The sequence below is a fragment of the Magallana gigas genome, chromosome 2 (genome assembly GCF_963853765.1).
Source record: "Magallana gigas chromosome 2, xbMagGiga1.1, whole genome shotgun sequence".
In the NCBI taxonomy this organism is placed as follows: Eukaryota; Metazoa; Mollusca; class Bivalvia; order Ostreida; family Ostreidae; genus Magallana; species Magallana gigas.
Genome location: NC_088854.1, coordinates 28,640,979 through 28,658,678, shown reverse-complemented (window position 1 = coordinate 28,658,678; position 17,700 = coordinate 28,640,979). Strand labels below are relative to the sequence as shown.

Genomic DNA, 17,700 nt, shown 5'->3' with positions numbered 1-17,700 from the left:
CAGGCATGCCAAATTTGTTTAAAGGACTGCGAACGATAGCATTGTCTAGCCGCCTAACTAAAAGTCATTTTTTGAAAGTTGTCTAATTAAAGTTAATTTTTTATAATAATGTAAACATTTATGTATATTTTCATTAAATATAAATGATTTGGTCAAACAAAGCGAGATAACTTTGTATTTTGGGTTAAAATAGCTGATTTCATAATAGAAAATAACGGAAAACGGAAATGTTTTTTAAAACATCTTTCCCCCCCGTGAAACAAAAATTCCTTTTGAGGGGTTTTAATTATTGTTATTTAGCATATTTTTACCAAAGGGTTTGTTGTTTCACGTGGGGGGGGGACATATGTCTACAGACCGAAATACATTCCAAAAAAAGAATTTTGCTTTGTAAATTTTCGAAAACTAATTAACAGATATGAATTAAAATGAAATTTTACTTTGATACATATCGTTAATATGTTTTTAGTAATTTTTTATGCACATATTGGCCGCTCATTAAAATTTTCCTCACTAATAGAGACCGATTTCAATGAAATTTTTTTAGACCCCGCGTTAGCAAAACTTTTGTTTAAAAATAAATAATTTTATTACAAATTTTGTTTTGATATAAATTGATTAGGATTTGATTATACTTTTTAGTAGAAAACTTACTTTTTGAATATCTGACAGAAACTCTGAAATATTTTGGTGTAAAATGTAGGCGGGAAACGGGCGTTAGCGTTCGCAGTTCTTTGGCATTTCCCATGCTTCATCAAAACTTGATTGTCATTAGTCGAGATAATTCAAACAAGATACAGAGTATAGAATTCTTTGTTTTGTAAACAAAACTTAAACCTTGACTTCCTACATTCAAATAATGATCAATCATTCAAATTGCCCATATTAATTATTCTATACATCAAAAACGGTAACATTATGAGCTAAAACTGTGTTCCTAAGATTGTCAGAAATCACACGTGAAAGCAGTTACATGTACTTGTACTTCGTCTAGATAATTCTTTTTATTTGATTAAATATTTTGGTCATGATGACAATGCCGTAAAACATTACATGTAATTCTGCACTCAAATACTAACATCACGTTACGGGGCGAATTAAATGTATATCTACGCAATTTTAGCAAATTTACATATTTCATTTCAATTACTTTTTTGCTAAAAACAATAAGAAACTTTTTTTTATTTTGAAAATAAGATATGATAAGATATAACCCCCCCCCCTCCTCCGTATTTTCTTCGTACATGTAATCACAAGAAAAGTGGTTTTAAAGATACGTGTTTTCTTTTTTGGTGTGATATTTGAGATGGGATACGTTTTGTATATGACTTTAAAGACATATTTAAGGAGAGAGTCAGTAGAACAGAGGATGGTTAAAGGTGTCCTGTCCTAAACACCACACCAGACGGAGAATGAAACCACTCAATTCTTTGTCCTTGAGTTTTTGAGTTCTGTCCAGAAGGGCTTATACCTGTAGTACCATGTATTAATACGTTAACAAAAAAAATGTATATTCTTTGAAACATTTCCAATATGATCGGCATTGAAATGAACAAAATGAACACATAATGTTGACTAAATCTTTATTCGTATTAACATGTAATAACAGGTATTAGCAATATTTCTCTTCACTTACGAATGCTACATTTGACATAAAATGGTGAGTAAAAACTGTTTATAAAGAAAACCAAATTTAATCTTTTTTATTTATTCTGTATCCAGAGCGGTCCTTCGTAGTAATACAGTATGCATCGTCCAGAACGTAGGAAGGGTCCTTGACAATGGCGTAGAGCTCCGTTTGAAAACCATAACGTACATACTTGTACGAAAAGTATCGCAAATCAATTTTTTGTGACGATGAATTGGTCATCATATACATCCAGGCGTCCCCGGGATTCAGATCATCTTCTATAATGGAGCACTGATAGAGACGGGAGGACTCGGAAGTGATGTCCTTGAAGAAGGTCTGGTCACGCAGATAGAAGATCGGGAAATTATTGGTGGTGCTATACCGCGGGGGAGTGTAGATCTGAACATTTCTGATGTAGTTCAAAGTTATGGGCTGGTAATAATAGGAATTACCTAAAGTGTAGGGTATAAAAAGTATATGTGACTGAAAAGATATAATGTATAGAACCAACGTACATGTATTTATAAAGACGACAGGAATCATCCTTAGTCTTGAAACTTCTTAAAAAGTTTAATACATGTAGAGTTATGTACCTTAACCTCTCTCATCGAAAGACAAATAGGACCACAAAATATCTCGTAATAACGAGAAAAGGATCTCGTAACTACGAGAAAAGGACCTCGTTTTAACGAGAAAAGATCTCGTTATTACGAGTTATTTACCTCGTTTTTACGTGAGGAGACGATGCCAATAGAAGAATTAATTCATTTATTTGTTAACTCATAACTATTAGAGGAAATAATTCATTTTTTGGTATTCCTCTACAAAATCGATGAACAGTTGATTGCACTGCCTTATCCCTGAGCTGGTATTATACATGTATGGTTCAACCTATGATTTTATCATGGCTTCTATATAGTCTCCAGCAAACACTAGGTCTTGAAGATGAACGACAAACGTTGGGCAAGATATCCAGACAGAACTGTCCCGAGTTACGATGAAAGTGTTAATCCCAATAACAAGCCGAGCTGATTTTCTACCAAAATAACTCCCTTCTTTAACAATACATGCAAGCGATATATATATATATATATATATATATATATATATATATATATATATATATATATATATATATATATATATATATATATATATATATAAGGAATCATTCTTTGGGTATTATGAGGTGATAATTTCGGTCGGGGCGTGATCAAATCCAATAAAGCCCGAAGGGCTTTATGATAGATTTGATCACGCCACGAGCGAAATTATCACCTCATAATATTCAAAGAAAGATTCCTTATTACTTATATTTATATAATTTTAAGCCATCGTCCGATTAAATATTTAAATATAAATAAGCAAACCCCGCTGGCGCCTCAATTTGGCGTCATTTGTATAATGAGTTATATAGTACAAAATCGAGATACAGGCAAAGACATTGGAAAATGTATATATATATATATATATATATATATATATATATATATATATATATATATATATATATATATATATATATATATATATATATATATATATATTATAATTTTGACTGTAATCTAAAGACAGTTTTAATAGAATTACCTTTGACATTTGCTGCGAAGTGGATTTGTCCATAAACGGACTTTTTATTCTTAACGGCGTAATAAGTCCATTCTGAGGTAGAATCCGATTTTATTGGAATTTTGCGTTTGAATGAAAAAGCTTTTTCAATCTTTCTTTCAAAAAATGGTACATCCATTACCTCCCTGAAAAATGAAGACAAAAGTTTTTAATATGAAAATCTGGTTTTTTTTTAAGAAGGAAAATCATCAATTTGCCAATTAGAAATGGCGTCAAACATATTTTATAAAAGTGAGCTTTGTTGATTTTAAAGATTATAATTATATTTAAAATAAGTTTTGAAAATGTTTTTTAATGTTGAGAAAATTGATTTGATGGCTTACTTTGGTTTGTGGTTGCGCATGTCCATTGTATTTAATTTGCAAGTATTTACATCTTCTAATAAATTGTTTTAATACTATTTATAAACTGGAGCCAACAAAATCAACACATATCGATAAAGATATTTGGATTTTTCAAAGAAAATTACAATACGATTATTTTTTCTTATAGGTGAACGTCATTTTGCATACATGACGTAATGATAAACTGAACTTTTCCAGTAGTAGATATTCGGTACATGTACACTAGAGTAAATGTAATCACACATGGTTAACATCAAAGAGTTTACAATTGTAGTTTACCCCACGTTAGAAAATAACGTTGTTTTTTTCATTGCCCGTATCAATAAATACATTTTATTTTGTACGTTTCGATCTCTTTTTTTATGAAAAGCGTGAAATAATGACGTAGGCGACAGAACCAGTCGAGGTTTGCCGAACATTATAATAGAAGTTTGACAATTTGGATGTCTAGTCCAAAAAAATCTGACATTTTCCTGGCTTTTTACATGATTTTGACATTTTACTTCCCAGGAAAACGTTCGAACCGGCGCCATTACGAAAACTGGAAATTCGCCGCCTCCAACTAGAGGCGGGATTTTCGGTTCAATTTTAATTCAATATATATTCAAACTCACCAATTTATCGATTAAAACTAAATTCTACTCAGTATTTTCATAATCTACTCTGATAAACAAATGTAGCAGACCCAATATATTAACTGCACGTAATCAAAACAACTCTCGACGGTTCGATAAAATGTGTTCAACAGTCAGTTTATAGGATATAAAAACCTATAAAAGTGATATTATTACTTATCAGATTTGTTACTGACTGTAACCGATCCCACAAATTTCTGCAGACAGTCAGTAACAAACCTAATAAATGTTTTGTTTTGTCGAGGACCTTAAGGTAGCTCGCGGGTTTACTGCTTGCGAGGAAACCTACCCTGAAAATTTGTCCGCGTGATCGATAGGTTTCAATGATTTATTTCTAAAATTTATTTGAGATTCGTCTGCGTAGTAATAATTTTATCGTGATTCAAACACAGTGTCGCTGATGAAATCAAGCAACGCCATTTCAATGAAATATATAGTAAAATGCACATCTTAGTCGAAAACCGCATTTCAAAACTATGCTTCAAACTTTTAAACGATCTAGACGAACTTAATTTTACTCAACACAATAACAGAAGAGATTATTATGAATCAATTCATAGAAAAAAATCAATATGTGTTCTCGGCCAATTTTTCGTAAAACAACTTTAAAGATTTAAAAGATTTCACAAAATCCTATATTCTTATCACGACGTTAGCCCGACGTTATCAATTTCTTTCGTCTGAGAACCAAATATGAAAATGCGCTGGTTGACAAGACTAGCTGATTTACACATATTAGAACATGCAAATCTAATTAACATTATTATGAATGTTTTCGAATGCATAAAGGAAATTAATGTAAGGTTGTGAAGGGAAGAAATATGGCTACTTATCTTTTCAATGAGTCAGTCATGCATTCAATGCAAAAATAATTACCATACACGTATTGACATATAAAAAAGTTTGTAATCGCATAATTACGATAACTAGCTAAAGCCAAAATGATTTTAATAGTTAGATCGGTATTTGAAAATACAGAATTCATAATTGTGAAACGAGCGAAGTTAATGCATACGGTTCAATTTATTTACAATGTACTTGTCTAAACAACAAATTAAAGAGTTCCAACGCACACTCATACCTTATAGAACTCAATGCGACAATGTATGTCATCTTTAAATTTTTAGCACTTGATAATTATAAATGTTTTCTATAAACTGCAATTTAGCTTTTTGAAATATTTCATTTTATGTTTCTAAAGATCATTTGTTATTTCTAAAAGAATTGTATGAGTTTGTTATGACGGTCAACTCTTTACGTCGAATCCTATTGTGACGTCAGCAAACCCGCGAGCTACGTTAAGTTTGATATATAAACAAACAAAAGATACATGTAACAATTGAATTCATCGCTTAACGTTAATTCTCTTATTTTTCTTCGTTCCTCGTAAATCGTCTGTGCAAACCTGGATACCATTGTGTGATCGTAATATTACGTCACGGGCAAAGGGAAGTCACTCTATTTTGGGGATTAAAAATCAAAGGTACGGCCGAACGTTTGTTTGAAAAATCAGTTAAAATAACGTTACGTCCACCATGTTGCCGTATAAATTTTGACGCTGACCGTTTAAAGAAAATTGTAAGGCAATTACGTTACGCGTTTCATCCAAGGACGCCGAGACATTCTAGTCCGAGGCAAAACAAAAGTGAATTGTAGTATCGTTGTTTAATTAATTAGTTGTGAATTAAACATTTGATTCGAATCGCAAATATTTAAAATCGAGCCGAGAATGCCGCCTCTACATGGAGTTAGAAGCGGCGAATTACCAGTTTTGTAATGGCGCCGGTTCTGACGTTTTGTTGGCAAGTAAAATATCAAAATCGTTTAAAGGAACCAAGAAAACGTCGGATATAACGGACTATTTGGAAGTCGTGCATCGATCCGTAAACGGTCGGTCACAACATTATCGTTAAATAGTAAACTTCAAAGTATTGTAGGGACCCTAGTTTACAGTGGAAACATTATTCTAAGTACATGTACATGTAGGCATTAGTAGCATTATACCCATTTACTGGCTATGGGACGATAGCAAGTTTATTGTCCCCAAGAGAGCAACTATTTTACGAGGCGAAGCCGATGGAAATATATAGTTGGTGTCGAGGGGGACAATGAACATTCTATCGTCCGAATAGTCGGTAAATATGTATTTTATTATTATATTAATACCGAAAAAAAATATGTATTAGCGATGCAGATTTTCATTATGGTATAAACCAGATTAGAGTTATCGGACACTGAATTGAACGTAGCGACTCTGATTACACCAGAGGAGTTCAGATTTTAACAACAGGTTCATGGCCCACATCGCTTATCTGAGGAACAATAGGTATGATAAAATCAGTTTAATGGAGGCATGATACAAACTATCTGGACAAAGTAGCACTATACATGCACATGTAGATCCTGTGTAAAGAAAAGTCCAATTTTTTTACCCTGGATAATCGTAAGTTTATAATCAAGTCCCTTTTTTCTAACATGATGATTTTATAGTCATATCTCCTGTTGAGCATTGCGATTCTAAAAGAGATCCTAAACAATTGTTGATATATTAAATGTAAACCTACACCAAACTCTGAACTCCTTGTGAGGCCCAAGAATCGTCCAGAGGACAAAGTCTAAACAATTTTAAAGAATCAGCAATGCTAGTATGTCAAACTGCTTGCATAAAAGTAAAACCATGTATTATGACATTTCAGATTTTGTAAATAAAATATTTTCCTTTAAAATATTTTCCTTTGTAAAACTGGATCCAAAATGTGGCCCCATCCTAGGCCTTCGCCTCAAGATTTTGACGTGAAAGAATTTATATCTACATTATCTGGGGTTGCAATCAGTAAAGTAACAGCTTTTAAAGGCTAGTGGTTTTTAGAAAAAGATTTTTTAAAGACTTTTTAATTTATATTCCTATGTAAATGTTTGCCCCCCCCCCTTTTTGTGACCCAATCCTATCCCCGGGGATCATAATTTGAACAAACTTGAATCGACACTACCTGTGGATGCTTCCACACAAGTTTCTTAAAAATTCGACCCCCATTGTGGTTCCACCCTACCCCCTGTGGATCATGATTTACACAACTTTGAATTTACTCTACCTGAGGATGCTTGAATACAAGATTCAGCTTTCCTGGCTAATTGGTTTCTTAGAGGAAGATTTTTAAAGATTTACTCTATACATTCCTATGTAAAAGTTCAACCCCCTTGTGGTCTCACTCTACCCCCGGGGGTCATGATTTTCACAACTTTGAATCTACACTACATTAAATGCTTTCACACAAGTTTCAGCTTTACTGGCTAAAGAAGTTTTTGAAAATTTCACCAAAATTTTCAATAATTCTCGATTATCTCTAATTGTAAAAAGACGTGGTCCTTAATTTTCACAACCTTTAATTCCCTTTGCCTAAGGATGCATTGTGCAAAGTTTTGTTGAAATTGGCCTAGTAGTTCTTGAAAAGTTGTTGAAAATGTGAAAAGTTTACTGACGGACAGACGGACGACAGACAAAATGTGATCAGAAAAGCTCACTTGAGCTTTCAGCTCAGGTGAGCTAAAAACAAGGGGAATTGAATGCCGCCCGCCGGTTAATAGTTTCGATGACTATAAACCATGGACAGATAGAACGGAATCTATTTCACGATTCAACAGAATAGCATGATTATTCTTTGTAATTTTACATAGAAAATATTCACACAAATTTGAAAACAAAGCGATTGAGAGCTGAGTTAGAGTAAACTTTGGCATTTTCAGAGGAAATTCTATCTCAGAGTCAGATTCAAGAGCATAATGATTATTCTCGGATATTATTGATGGAGGTAGGCGGTATATACTTTTAATCGAGACTTTTTATTAGAGTTAGAAATGAACTATGATTATTTTATTTACTTTTACAAATTGCGATTGTAATTTTTAAAAACGCTTTGTTACGATGTCGATTCATAAACATGATCTTACGAGAATCTTAAGCCATGATCATTTATCCCTCCAAAAATGTTAATGTATATATATATTGTAAAAAATTGAATGAATAAAACTTCGTATTATAATAACAATACAGATAACTTGTTTTCTTTATGTTTAACTTTCATTACGATAGTAGCGACTGTTTTAGTGTAAGTCGCACAGTTTGAGTACATAGAAAAAGTAGTGACTTAGATTATTCATGCGCTACTTTGACCTGTTGACCCAAGCTGGTGTTATTTAAGACATGAACTCAAAGTCTACCTAAGTTATACGAGTATACGAGTATAACCTGGGTTGAGGCAATTTACGCTTTTTAATTCGCGAAGCGGATTATAACAAAACGAAAAAAAAACCCCAAAACAAAAACAACGTATATTGCTGCAACCAAGGTTATACAAGAATAACTTTTGTAAATATTGAGTTCTTCCTTATAATTTAATTTTCTGTAATCAACTGTACAAATTGAGTCTGTTTTAATTTTTAAAATGATACTAAGCTGTTCAAAATTTATACGTAACGTCAAGCGGATAAATACATTTTTGACGTTGGTGCATTTTGACGTGTTTTGTGACGTGCAAACTAGGTAATTTTAAAGCTTTTATTATTTTTTTATTCAATGAAATTCCGCGATAAAACCGGAATAAAATTATACAGGAAAAATATATTAAGGGAAAACATTTGCTAATGTAAATATAGATCGCTTTGTGTCATTTAACTCTCCAATTTATCGAACAATTGCTTTTTTAGAATTTTTGACTGGTTGGATTAAAATCAAGACTGATTACCCATATCATTATTCACATATTGTTTCAAACCTACCATTGTAGACTTTTATCATTAATAGTCAATCCTTTCCCCTGGAGATCTGTATCAGTGGTATACACTAATCCATCTGTTAGAGGTATTGTAGAACGTTCCACATAAAGCAAGCGATCCCGTTCCGAAGAAACGCTGTACTTAAAGTTTCTCCGTGCACTGTCGCTTTTTCCAAAATCAACTGTTATCATACCATTCGGTGAGTATAGGTTGACTTTTATTGGTAATTTTTCTATGTCTTTTTTTTTAGAAATCTTTTTCAATGTCGATGTGGTCGAGGTATCTTCAGCAAACCAGTCAGAATCGTCCACTTAAGAAAAGAAATATCATTATAATTCACTTAGAACCTCGCATATTGTAGTATCATTATTCGAGGGCATCAATTTTTTTAGGATAAAAAAGTCAATATCACATTTTCAATGATACGTTAAAGAGGTTCGATCTCTCTTTTTGGCTAACTATTTTATGTCACATTTAATCTAAAAACTCTGCATCATATAATAATTCTATTTGTTTATTTATATTTAACAATGCCAAATTAGAGACTGGTTGTTAAACATAAGTTAGAAATTGATTTTTAGTTTTATATCATATCTAAACATATCTGCTATAATTGTTCAGTCAAGTCTATTTAAAAGAATTAGCCAAGTTTCCCATCTCTTATCGAAATCATCTAATCAGCAATTTCGGGTAGCTATATATCTTAGAGTTGATATATATATTTTAATATCTATAAGTAATTCATGAATTGTAAGTGCTTCATTAAGACATCTTTTTCTATAGATATAGGCTTCATAACCACGAAGATAGAATAAATGTCTGTAGAAATAGGGTCAGGGTGTATCCCGAATATAAAAATTAAGGGATCTCTTTGAATTGTAATTCTCTTTGTTTGACAGAATTCAAAGAATTGCTGAAAGAGTTCTTGAACATTATGACATTCCCATAGTACATGAAAATTTGTCTCATCGTGTAGTTTACAAAAGTAACATAATTTACTACATTCCTTTCTTATTTTAAATAGATATTTATTAGTTGTTAAAAGGTGGTGGTTAATTCTAAATTGCAGCCATTGTAATTTGGTATTTTTAGTGTTGACAAAAGGTAACTGGTATATGGTTTTCCACTGTAAATCTGACAACATAAAAAATAATCCCCATTTTGATTTAGTGAAGGATGTAACATTTTCCATGTTCAGAATATTATTCATCATCCTAGATCCTTTTCGAGGTGAGCAAAATAGTTCAATGTGGAAAGGTATAAAAAGCCTTGGTTATCATCTTTTTTTTGAGATTTCATGATAATGTAAACTAGTTAAAATAGATTTCTGTAGACCAAGATATGTAAGGAAGTTTGACTTGACATCAAACTAACACTGAAGGTTTTGTATACTTAAAAAGGACCCATTTTCATCCAGCAGATCATTGATATAAACAATATTCTTATTATACCATTCAATAAAGAAAATTGACCCCCCCCCCCATTGTAATGTTCTTATTATACCATATGGGTTGTGTAATAAATTCTTGCCATGTAAGTAATTTCATTCTATCTTGTATATTTTTTAAAGCAATAAATGTATCTTTCCAAAAGGAGTTTCTTTGTAAATTAGTTAATATACAGGATATGAATCTCTGACCCAGTCTTCAGAATTGTGTCCGAAGTAATTGATTTATTTGATAATATATTCCATATTGAATTTGGGCTATTTATCAATCTTTTGATCCATGATGACTTTAGTCTTTGGGTGTAATTATTTATTTCAATGATTTTAGACCACCATTTGAGGATTCTTGTGTAACTTGTTTTCTTTTTATTTTGTTCACCTTAAATTTCCAAAGAAAATTAAACAATATATCATTTAAGTCTTTAATAAATTTACTTGACGGTGTTGAAAGTGAAATAAACAAATGATTCATTTGTGATATGATAAAAGATTTGATCAAAGTAATCCTACCAATAGGAGTTGTATGTTTTTTGTGATGATTTCTTTAATTTTAACTAACTTTTATCATAATTGAGTTTTGGAATTTGTTAGATCTACGTCAAATTGGATGCCTAGTAATTTAAATTCCAAGGAAAGTTCATTTCATGACATAATTTTTTGTAGAGTATTTTTTGCTGCCTATCCAGACTAATTGTGTTATTGATAAATTAATCTTAAGCCCAGAGATTGTATTAAAATACTCAATTCATCAATAGTTGCTGGGGGATTTTTCTGAGCCATCTTAAATTAGTACAGTGTCATCGGCATATTGAGATATAAGATATTCAGTATCATCCATTACTATTCATTGTATGTTCTTATTTATTTACTTTTTATCTTATAGGCCAAAATTCTGCACACAGTAGGAATAAATAGGGGGAGATCGGGTCACCCTGGCGACATCCTCTGCTAGGTTTGAAAATGTTTGAAAATGTTTGAAAAGTATCCAGGTTGTGTGACCGATGATTCTATATTACATTGAAAAGTAGATATCGAAGATTGAATGGATACTCCAAAGTTTAAAAAATCTAAAGATTTGTGAATAAATTTCCAGGAAACAGTATCAAAGGCATTTTCAAAATCAATCATTAACAATACACCAGGAATGCCATTTTCCTCCGTATATTGCATAAGATTATCTAACAGTCTAGTATTTTCACTAATATATCTTCCTGGTATGAAACCTGTTTGATCCGGACTAATAAAAGTATCAAGCATATTTTTAATTCTGTGAGCAATACACCCAGAACCTATTTTATAAGCAACGTTTAGTAGTGTTATTGGTCTCCATTTTTAATTTTTTTTTAAATGTTTTCCTTTTTTTTTTGGATACAGGTAATAAATCCTTGTTTCTGTGTGACTGAGAGTTCCCGAACTTTGTACCCATAATTTAGAGATCGAACCACAAAATGTCTTATCTTGTTCAAAAGAACTTTATAGAATTTTGATGTAAATCCACCACTACCTGGACTCTTATTATTTGCCATATTTTTTACAACTGTTGTAGCTTTTTTTAAAGGAAGTTTCATCTTCTAAGGAGTCTCTTTGTTTATTATTAAAGGTATATTTTGCGTATTTGGAGTAAATTTTTGACATGAGTTTGAGTAAAAATAAACATCGTTCTTCTTATAATTAGACTTTTCACAAACTCTAGGCCCGTAAAACATGTTCTTTCTTTAGTTATTTGTCTCTAAATTTTGCTACACGTTTGATGAATATTAATGTGATACGCCATTTGTAACGCCACTGCGCATGAGTGCGGGAAAACCTAGCATTGAAAACACGATGGAAGAACAGTTTGTTTACAAATTAGAATCACGTTTTTCATGTCTTAAATTAGATAATTCTTAAATCAGATGATACCTGAAACATTATTATTCCGTTATTCATTAATGTTGAACGATATAAATTGCTAATTATGTGTAATAAAGATGAAATACGATTTTATCATCAACGACACGGTAAAATGAGTGAATACCCCCTCTCCCTGAGGGATGCATGTACTGAGAGTGTTTATTTATTCTTTATTTAAAAATTCCTCAAATTGTGGTTTATAACTTATAAAGTAAAGACATGGAACACATGGAGTACGTACGAACCTGACTAGCAAAACCCCTACAACTTCATGATAAACTTAAGTTAAATTCGACTTTATTTCCTATTCCATCATTCTACATGATCTCCACTGACAATCTTCCCTTTGTTCCTATCTTTGTCAGTCTGTCTCTTTTTTCGTTTTATGCCAAATCTGTGAAACTTCACGGTATATCTATCTTTCTTGTCGTCGCCAATGTTGTTGTGATAGACTGAGCGTGGTATCACGTGACCGATTTAAGGCAGGGTTTATTCAAGTGCTGGATTTACTATCGACTCCATAATAATTATAAACATTTTTTATTTATTTATCTTTTTAATCCGAATGAAAAAACTGCGTAATTTATTGTGAAGATATATCTTTATATAACTTATTTAAATAAATAAATCAATCAAATATTTCTTAGCATGAAAAAATACGCAACATATACCTTTAAGTGTTTTTATTTCAATGTTTGTTAAAATTTCATTTAGATTATAGTCAAAGTTTTCATCATTTTTATTATATAAATTCTCATAAAAACTTTCAATTTCATTCAGAGTTTCCCTTTTGTTTGTAATTTCTTTTAAATTCTCTTCCTCTATTGTTAGTTTCGGTATTTTTTTTTGTATAATGTCGATTTTTAAATTTTAAAAAATAATTTGTAGGTTTTTCTCATTCACCTGCTCATTTAGCTCTAGATCTCACCATACTGACTATAGGCATTTGATTTCTTCAAATTTCTAATTCCTTTTTTTCTCATTAATCAGACCTATATTTTGTTCACAGTTTTCTTCTAATATATTCATTTCTGTAACTATAATTTTTTTCTTTATCATTATTTCTTTTTTTTATATAAAGCTTGAATAAGATATGTTTTTGCCCCTAATTTCCATTAAAAGAGTTTCAAGGAAAAGCTGATCATCAATTGTAAATTGTATTTCAGAATCAGATATAGTGGAAAAACCATTTCCACTATATACGGGCAATGCATAATTTTCTTTGATTTGCATGATCATGGTAATGGAATCTGGATCATGTAACAAACAATTATTAAATTTCCATAGACCTTTTCTATGATTAAAGTTTCCAAGTTTGAGATCCTATCAATGCAATTTATGATTAGATATTGGACTTCAATGAACATTGAATTTAGTGGATCAACCTAACAACGAAATCAAAGAAAATCTTAATCAAACAATATCAGTGAAACTCCAGTGTTTGGTTGGCATTGATATCGTATGTTTTCGAGACCGATTTAAATGTACCACAATGTATCGTTAGTTTTATAATTATGAGAATTTTGACTCTGTTTGAGTAACGTTTTGTTTCTCTAACTTCTCGACGGTGGATAGATAAATTAATAAATATACATGTATTAGAGGAAAGGATGAATAATTCATTTATAACTTGAATCCATAATTATAGTTTGTTCGTTATCATCAAAAGGTATAGGAAAATGACTTACTTAGAATCGGAACTTCATTTACAAACCACAAGGACCTTATCTTGTCACTCCAAAGAGTTCTGATGTTTTTGAATTCAACCGAAAATTCCTCTCCGTTCTTTTTGATCGAAACTTCTTCCAAGATAATGTCGAAGTAACTTGCATTATATCCTCGCACAAATTGACCTGCCGACTTGGATATCTGAAATCAACAAAGTATTTTTGAGGTACTTCATTGAAAAAAAACCAGTCATGGAATTCGACAGTAAGTTTTCTGCCATTTCAGCAGAAGTTTTAGCTAGGTAATGAATTTGTATGTTTTATGACAATGCCATAGTTGCATGGAAATGACTCATCATTTTTACCTCATTTAGAGGATCTATTATATCTTTTTTCTAAGGCAATCAATTTATGGGAAAAAAAACTCTATGTAGTTTAAGGATTAAATAGCTTATTTTCATAATAATTATAAAAAAAATTTAAGGCAATTTTCTTTATTTCATTTTTGTATTCTGGTTTATCTAAATTAAACTTAAATTTGCAAACGCCACAACCCACCCTCTCCTTTTTACTTAAAAATCAGTTAAGTAACAAATAATCAAAAATACAGAAACAAAAGACAAACGAAAAAAAAACCCATCAAATACCAAATAAACAAAGAAACAAAACAAAAACCAGGCAAATAAAAGACTTCCATTTGTTCACATGAGGAAAAACTATCAATATCAGGATGAAAACTACATAAAAACGTCAACAAACTGAACGTTCAAAAACTATCGGTAGAGGAATCGAGAAGGAAATATTAAAAATAATTATAGATCAGATACATGTTGTTTTATCTTGCAAACTTTAATCGCAATAATATCAAAACACGTTATCATATGACCCGTTCAAATATATTAATTCAAAAAAGGGAAATTTTTTTTAAAGACAACTTTCCACGGGTTAATTTGAATTGAAATGAACATATCTTATTAACTATAAAGATATCAAAAAGATTGGACACAAGTTTTAAAACTTAAATAGTCCCCTCCTTGTTACATACATCATATTTTATATGTTACACAGCCAATTAATAAACATTTTGACAACTGTGGTACAAATTTAAAAGTTTATTTAATATACATGTCTACATGTACAGCTAGTGTATGCAGCACAGAAATTTAATTACTGATATTGTACACAGGAATAGCAAAAAACTAATAAATACTTAAGTTAAGTGCAGTAAACACAAACCTTATTTTCTTTAGAACTACATTATATGATATGATATTTACATTCCACATATTTTTTGCTTGTAAATTAAATTGAATGTTACGGCAGTTATTTAAGGAATGAATTCAATATTTATTTGTTTTATACGATATAAAATGGTTTGAGGCAGTTTACGCTTTATAAACCGCGAAGCTGTTTATAAAAAAGCGTAAACTGTTTCAAACCATTTTATATCGTATAAAACTAATAAATATTGAATTTATTGCTTATAATTTAATTTTTTTTCTCTTCATTGTAGATAAAATCGGTCATATGACCTTTAAAATGACGTAAAATTGTACAAAATTCAAACGTAACGTCAGGCGTATTGGTACGTTTTTGACGTAAGTTTTACTATGACGTAGGCAACATTCTTTATACGATATAATATAATATATAAGCCATTCAGAAAGCGCGTTACAACCAGAATTAAATTATAACACTGTAATACACACAGGGTACTCAAAGGTTAAAATGACGAGCTTAATTATCACGTCACAAACGTTGAACGCCGTAAAAAGCGACGTCACAAGAGAAAATCAAAACTCACGCTTATGGCTGTTGCAGTGGCCCTTCCATTAATATAAACTTACTTATCGGATAAGATAGAAATTTTTTGAAATTTTCAGACATAATAGAAGTTAAAAAATGTAAATATAAGCATTAAATCGTAATTTTTTATTAAAACTTCAGTATCATAACTGCAGCGGTGTGTGCATTCAAATTTTCATAACGCACTAACCCGCGTTACTCAATTTTTATGCAAACATCGCTGCAGTTATGAGACTTTATCTTTCAAAAAATCGTGATTCAATGCTATAATATTTACATTCCACATATTTTTTGCTTTTAAAGTGTGTTGAAAGCTACGGCTGTTATAACACTGTCATGCACACAGGGTACTCAAAGGTAAAAAAGACGAGTTTTATTATGACATCACAAACGTTGAACGCTGTAAACTGCAACGTCATAAGCGAAAATCAAAGTTCCCGCTTGTGGCTGTAACTGTAGCTCTTTCATGTAATGAACTTACCCTGAGGATAAGATTGGAATTTTAAAGTATAAATCACATTTGCAGACAAAGCATGAAGTTAAAATCAGAAAAAGAGTTATTTCCCCTTAGTATAGATAAAATGTATAAAAAATTGGAAATTTAGGATAAAATCAAGCTGCGAAAATTTCTTGAACTTAACAGTAATTGTAGAACTAGAATTACTCTTAAGTTCAAGAAAATTTCGCAGCTTAATTCTATCCTAAATTTCCTATTTTATATTTCAAAGTTTTACATTAAAGTATGACATCACAGAACACTGGATTTACTTAAAATCATGATTTTTTTACGCATACAGTCTCGTAACTGCAGCGATGTGTGCATACAAATTTTCATAAGGCACTAACGCCCGTTACTCAATTTGTATGCACACACCGCTGCAGTTATGAGACTAGTTACTTAAAAAAAATTCATGATTCAATGCTATACTACATACCAGCAGACTTGATACCAATACGATGAGAAGAGCAGTTCTTTCCATGTTCGCTTGATGAACGGAAGAGGAAGGCTGATATGGACAAATGTGGTTTCAAGCCTTTTAAGTAGTATTATCGGTAATTTTAGGCATGTAATTAAATGTCGAGCAATTTAGAGTTAAATGCCAGATGCTTAATAAGCAGACTTTTGTGAACTGAACTTTAAGGCCAATTTATTTATATAGATAATTGGACATGAGAGCATGGGGAAAACAAAAACTAGCTAGGGTGAACTACAAATTGAAAGTTTTTAACACAGAACGTGTCTCCATATCTAAAAACGAAAAATATGGATTACATAGTACCGGTAATTAATTCATTCTTTGATCGAATCTAGATGTTAAAGCTGTAACAAGAAATACTAATAAAACATTAAAGGGGCATGGTCACGATTTTGGTCATAAATTATTTTTCCGATTTTAATATTTACAATGCTTTAAGAAAGACGTTTTTAATAGGCGACCGAAATTTGATTGTCATTTGTTGAGTTATGAGCGAGTAACAGAGCTTGAAATTCTTTGGTATGTAAACAAAGCGTTGATTTACATTTTGAACAGTGAAGTAAAAATTTCAGTTTTAAACCTAAAAAGAATGTTTTAAACGTTAAGAACTTATTATCTATGCTTAAAATACATAAAAAGATAGGCAGATAAGCTGGAAAAAGATTTTTTACTGGTATATTGAACCTATGTAAACAAAAACAGGGCACGGGCCTTGTTTACATGACAAAGAATTGTGAGCTCTGTATCTTGCTTATAACTCTAGGAATGACTTTCAAATTTTATTTGATTATTAGAAATGTATTTCTAAAGTATTGTAAATAATAAAAACATAAAAATAGAATTTGACCAAAATCGTGACCATGCCCCTTCTAGAATCACATCTTAGATATCAATAGACG

The 17,700-nt window shown here is 31.2% G+C and overlaps 1 protein-coding gene across 1 annotated transcript; it reads right to left on the bottom strand.

The window, feature by feature from the left end:
* Positions 1 to 1,569: 1,569 nt before the first annotated feature.
* Positions 1,570 to 16,845, bottom strand: LOC105324945 (uncharacterized). Its single transcript, XM_011424225.4, has 5 exons — positions 16,760 to 16,845; positions 14,040 to 14,220; positions 9,015 to 9,321; positions 3,221 to 3,384; positions 1,570 to 2,082 (listed from the first exon to the last, which is right to left on the bottom strand). The coding sequence occupies exons 1-5, from the start codon at positions 16,802 to 16,804 to the stop codon at positions 1,694 to 1,696; spliced, it is 1,086 nt and encodes a 361-aa protein (XP_011422527.3). The 5' UTR covers positions 16,805 to 16,845; the 3' UTR covers positions 1,570 to 1,693.
* Between the last annotated feature and the right edge of the window lie 855 nt (positions 16,846 to 17,700).